This window comes from Magnolia sinica, chromosome 10, assembly GCF_029962835.1.
Source record: "Magnolia sinica isolate HGM2019 chromosome 10, MsV1, whole genome shotgun sequence".
In the NCBI taxonomy this organism is placed as follows: domain Eukaryota; kingdom Viridiplantae; phylum Streptophyta; class Magnoliopsida; order Magnoliales; family Magnoliaceae; genus Magnolia; species Magnolia sinica.
In genome coordinates this window covers 16,396,112-16,402,039 of record NC_080582.1, presented here as the reverse complement: position 1 = coordinate 16,402,039, position 5,928 = coordinate 16,396,112, and the positions used below count along the sequence as shown (strand labels likewise).

The window sequence follows — 5,928 nt, the reverse complement described above, 5'->3', positions numbered from 1 at the left end:
ATACAAATGAAAGAATTTTGTCACCGAGATAACTCCTCTAATACCGTACAGGGAATTCTCACCGCTGCAAACCTCCAACCATCTATCATGGCTTAAAGACGGCTCAAATAGTGCATAAATACGGTGGTAGAGAAATCTGTTTCCTTTAAAACGACCATATCTATCCTTGTGCCATCCCTTGCAGGTACAAACCAAGAAATGGAATTTTAGAATGTAGGATTTCCACAGCTTCGAGCTTCGGTCCAAAGACTTGAAAACGCTAGCATCACTGACTGAGATGCGACGTATGCTTCTATCTTGTAGCTGTTCATGCGGTAAGTCCAAGCCACATCAATCCTAATTCAAATTTTTGGGAAGCCGATCTATCTTTCTCTAATCAACTGTCTTGAAATGCTCCATTCCCAATAGGTTTAGGCATTGCAAGCTAGTCAGAATGAAAATTTTGTGTGGGAGCTCTTCCATTTTCGTGCCTGAAAGATCAAGTGCCTCAAGTTTTGAAAGTTTAACTAGGCTAACCAGTCTCACTAGAGAGACACAACCCTTGAGCGAGAGCCGACTGAGGTTGCAGGCAACTGAGATGTTGAGATGTCAGAGGCTTTGCATGTTGTGGAAGGATACCTCCACCATCTTCGTCAAGGGAGTTTGATGGAGATTAAGGATCTCAAGCTTCTGCATATCCCTTAGGAATGCAGGAAGAGTCTCTAGCTTGCAGCAACTTCGAAGCTTCAACAACCGTAATTCACACAGGGAGGACATGGATGAGGGCAGGGAAGCGATGCTTGTGAAAGAAATGTCGAGGACTTGGAGTTTGGTCATGTTCTGGAAAAAACCATCTGCGATTTCTTGCAAATGATCATTGTTTTTTAGCAACAATGTTGAGAGAAGAGGGCAATTTGGAGAGCGGAATGGGAGTGTTTCTACCTGATTATTGGATAATGAGATCCATTGGCATGATTCTTCCCTATCTAAGCTGTACTTCATTAGGAAAGTCTGAGAACCAATCACTTCCATCACCTGAGAATTCATATCCACATGATATTGTCCTCCCGAAGATACCTCCATTGTCAATTGCTTTTGTAGCCAATCCATAAATTCCCCTTCCATAGATTGAACTTTTGATAAGTCTCTCCAAAAATAAATTTCCCACCTATCTAGAAAGGAGCTTAGGTAATTTGGGTTTGATGGCACCAGGGACAATAGCACCATGCACCTCTCCGCAAGCTCTTTGAGCAGTACATTCCCCATTCTCTTGAAAGCCGCTTCTTTATTCTCTTCCTCATTGAAGAATCCATCTAAAAAGCCCACCGACCTCCAATACTCTTCTATCAAGGAATCTGCATCGATGGAGCATCGGTTTCGACAGAGCAAGGAGATGTAAGAGAAGCATTTGAAGACCATGTCTCTGGTTATTGAGAAACCAATGCTGGCAGAAACATCCGCTGCCTCTTCCTGTAAAAAATCCCAGGCGTCTTCTTCAGACCACTCCCCCACCCTGATGTTTACTTGGGCTTTCATTTCGTTACAGACTTCTTGGGATTGAGTTGTGATCACCACTTTGCTGTCGATGGTGAAAGCAGGGGCCATGACTGGAACTCCCATCTCTTCCAAGTTGATGCTTTCCCAAACATCTTCTAAGACGAGGAGGAACCTCTGGCCGCTTAGCTTAGCCGAGATTTGTTTAGCAGCAGCGTAGAAGTTGATGGACTTTGTGATATCCAATGCCTCCTTCATTCCCATCTGTACCTCCATTAAACGATTCCTTCTCCCCTTTTTATCCATCGCCTTTAAAATGCTTCTCTTCACAGACGATTCCGCAATGCCCTCTTTTTGCAAACGGTCATATTCTCCTTTGAGTCTTGCCTGCATATTCTCAGCAAGACTCTCGACCCCCGGTGCTCTTACTCGTATGATCACATCAAACAGACGGCTAGATTCTCTGGATTCATCCATCACCGCTGCAACCACCTGTCTCACGATCCGTGACTTCCCCACACCCTGCCATCCCCAAACTGAGAACACTGAAATATTGTCATCTCGCAAACAGTCCCATATCTGTTGCCTCATGCGTCGTGAGCAAGCACTCACAACCTCTCCTCCTTGTCTGAGCCGTCGATCATCAGCATCCCTGGAAGCTGCCGTCTCCTCCGCACGATCACTTTCTGCAAAATGGAATTCCTTGTTTGGTAATAAGGGTGGAAATGATGAGAGCATGGGCAAGATCATTCTGAAAAACAGGGCAATCTCCAGTGCTGGGTTAGATGGGAATTGTAAGCCTACGGTTGGTGCTAGAAAGGGTTCAACGGTGGTATGGTCCACTTGAGCTTTGGATGTGACTCATGTTTCGGCCCATCTCTGAAATTATCAATAAATATTGATGAACAGTGTGGATTTAACACAAAAATAAAAAATTAAAAAATCATAGTGGGACTTGGAGAAGTCAACATATGAATTATCTGCAACGGGTAAAAGAAGGGTGGTGGGAACTTGTTTTGAAACGTCAATTTTGAAATTATGTTAAGATGCCCGCCCACCAATATCAGATGTTTGGGAAATATGTGCGCACCTCCTATTAAGTGCAAACCATGCCGTGCAATCCATTTCTCTCACAAGGAAAATGCCCAAAAAACTCCACTTCCAAATAGGCCATAGTTACATTGAATCTGGACCGTTAGTCAACAAAATGTTGCAATACCATCATTCATTGCATATTAAAATCCATTTACGTAATCATTTTTCAACTTTGCCATATTGTAGGGCCCAAACGTCTTCTTGGATAGGACTGTCAATGGGCCGGGTTTGAGGTTGGCATCTGTTCGTATTTTGAACTGTTAAAGCCTGACAGTTTGGCCCTATTCAAAATTTTGATTTTGCTGGAATAAGCCTGGCACATTGACAGCACTGTTCTTGGGCTTAAAACATAGTATTAAAGCTCATCTTAATAGGAACTACAATATTACAGGTTAGTCGGATATGGTTGTTTGAATACTGAGTTCAGCTGTTACGGAGGCCATATTTCTTCCCAGTTAATGGTTGCATACCCAAACATTCGGAGCCGTATTGATTCTACAAACAAGAAGCTGTGGTAGCTTCTCTGATTTACTGAAACCGGTGAAATCACAAATTCCATGGATGACCGTCCATCATCACAACCATATTAGCAGGCAAGTTGTGTCCTCCTTGCTCTGCTAAGGGCTTGTTTGGATGAGAGGAATCCACAGCCAAGTAAAGCTGGGCCTAATGGATTTTTGGGTTTTGGCTTGGGCCCATTACTTTAAGACCATGCATGCTTCAAACTTGGGCCTAATGGTGCCTGGCCCGTCTAGCCCACATGGCCACATGCAGCAAAAAGGCCCGCTTTGACGAGCAGGTACAAATCCCTCGTACCATTTCTGTACTCACATGCGTTATCGAGTACAATTTAAAAAGGATTGCGTGGTGACCCTAGAAGGATTTGATTGGGCCACGTGTGCTGTTAGATATAGGTGGGCTGGTGACCCATGTGGAAGGATTTGATTGGGCCATGTGTGTGTCAGAGATAGGTGGGCCATGATGTTTATGTGAAATTTACCCTGACTATATGATTGGAAACAATGTATAAGGACAACACTCATCATCCAAAATGTTTCCCTTGGTGTGGCTCACCTGAATTGTGGATGGACTTTAATTTTGGGCCACGGGATCAAATTTTGGTGTGGCATCTAAGGGTTGAAGTGGATTTCATATAATCATCCTCGTGGATGGTGGACAATGTAAAGATCAAGGTCATGAGGGTCTCTACCCACGGAGAGAGAGGATCCTGCTCAATTTTGGTCTCAAGTCCTAAAATGATCTCAAATAATGGATGGACGGGGTGGATTTCTCACAAACATCAAGGTGGGCCCCACCAAGAGTAACGTGAAATGATGTGGAGAGTGCGGATTGCCTGTGTTGAAGATAGTAAAATTCAGTGCGGCCGCTTCTGATTGATCCACGTCATCACTGGATTTCTCTCTACCCATAGATTGCGTGATACACAGGGTGACTTTTAACGTCCACAATGATTTATGTTATAGATCCAAACAAATTATCAATTTTTACAGATCATTCTAAAGAATAAGCCATAAAACAAGGCACATCCAAAGCTGAAGTAGACTACAACATAAATAATGGTGGGGATTAAACCACCACCGTTAAAACCTTCCTAGGGTTCATTGTTAGGTTTTTTTTCCATCTAACTTCTTCGTAAGATAACATATACATGGATAAAGGGAAAGAAAAAACATACTAACTTGATTAGAGTTTTTGGTGGCCCTAAGAAATTTTCAACAGTATGCGTACAATTCTCACTATTTCTATAGTGTCGCCACTTGAGCTTTGATCTACATCATTTTCTGTCTAATTCCATAAAATGGTACGGAAAATGAATAGACGGTTTGGATCTAATACTCCCCATCTTCTTCTCTGGACTTGGAATGTGCTGCACCACGGGAGCTGATTAGGTGAGACCCGGGCTTACCCAAGACACAGCGGTAGTTACCATGGTGCTCACCTTGACTTGTTTATTTTGTATGCACTCCTTTCATCCATTTTTCCAGATAATTCTAGGGTATTATAGAAACAATAAAGTAGATCCAATTATCAGGTGGACCATATCATAATAAACAGTGGTGATTAATGATTAATAAGCCACAAAAGTTTTATGTCAAGAATATATTTGGTTTACCTCTTCATCCAGGCTTATGTGAACTCATCAACAGATTGATGGAAAATAAAACAAACGGAAACATTAAGTTGAGCCCTAAGAAGTTTTTAATGGTAGCATCTCAATTACCATTGTTTCCTAGAATATAATCCACCGCACCGTCTTGGGTGAAGCCCGGTCTCACCTAATCATCTCGCGTGCACCACCTAGTAAGCCATCGAATTTCTTGGAGTGTGAAATTTATGCAGGCCATGCTATGATATATTTCTTAGATCCACACTGTCCGTTCATTTTTTTCAGATCATTTTAAAATATGAATCCAAAAACATTGAAAATTCAAAGCTAACGTGGACCACCCTACTGAAGACAGTAAGAATTCATGCTACTGTTGAAAACTTATTGGGGCCACAGAGCCTTCTAATCAAGTTGATATTTGTATTTTAACTTCATGCAGATATGTGTGATCTTATGAACATGCCAGATGGAAAATAAGCCTCACAATGGGCCTTAGGAAAGTTTCAACGGTAATTTGTTTCACCTCCACTACTTTGTGTGGGGTGATTTACTTCAGCTTTGGACGTACCTCATTTTAGGATTATGCTCTATATTTATCTGAAAATATTGATGGACAGTATAGATCTAGCACAAAAATCATGATGAGACCCAGAAAAAGTTCCACACACTTCAAGAGTTGTGTTGTGTAATGAGATAGAAATCAGTCGTATCTCGTTAGCTGAGTGACTGAGTCATCAGAAATATCGTGGAGGAATGAAAAGCAACAGCTACCACTGGAAATTTTTGTGCCTTCAACACAGACGATCCACACTCTGCAACTTATCCCACTTCCGACACCTTCCAAAAATGGTTTACAGTGAAAAGATAGAAAAACCAATAGATGTAGATACCTGGTATTTGCCTCCTCTTATGTCCTGCGTTCACAATCTCTCCTCTTCTTCTAAGCTGTCCATCATCTACCATTACCTCGGCAGGATATATTTCTGCAAAATTCGAATTCCTTGTTTTGTAAGATTGGAAATGAGTGCATGGGCTAAACATGCAATAGTCATTTTAGACGGACCCATCGGGACCAAACTTCATATGTAGCCGTTATGTCACCAATATATATTTCTAGACTTGAAGGGCCCGTTTGAATATCACCTACACCTAACAAGTAACCCTTTTTATTATTATTATTATTTGTTTCTATATATATATATATATATATAAAGCTTTTGGCAAATAAAAAA

The 5,928-nt window shown here is 41.6% G+C and overlaps 1 protein-coding gene across 1 annotated transcript; it reads right to left on the bottom strand.

Annotated features, from left to right (window-relative positions):
* Positions 1-439: 439 nt before the first annotated feature.
* LOC131217392 (probable disease resistance protein At1g61300) lies at positions 440-5,659 on the bottom strand. Its single transcript, XM_058212308.1, has 2 exons — positions 5,587-5,659; positions 440-2,159 (listed from the first exon to the last, which is right to left on the bottom strand). The coding sequence occupies exons 1-2, from the start codon at positions 5,657-5,659 to the stop codon at positions 589-591; spliced, it is 1,644 nt and encodes a 547-aa protein (XP_058068291.1). The 3' UTR covers positions 440-588.
* Between the last annotated feature and the right edge of the window lie 269 nt (positions 5,660-5,928).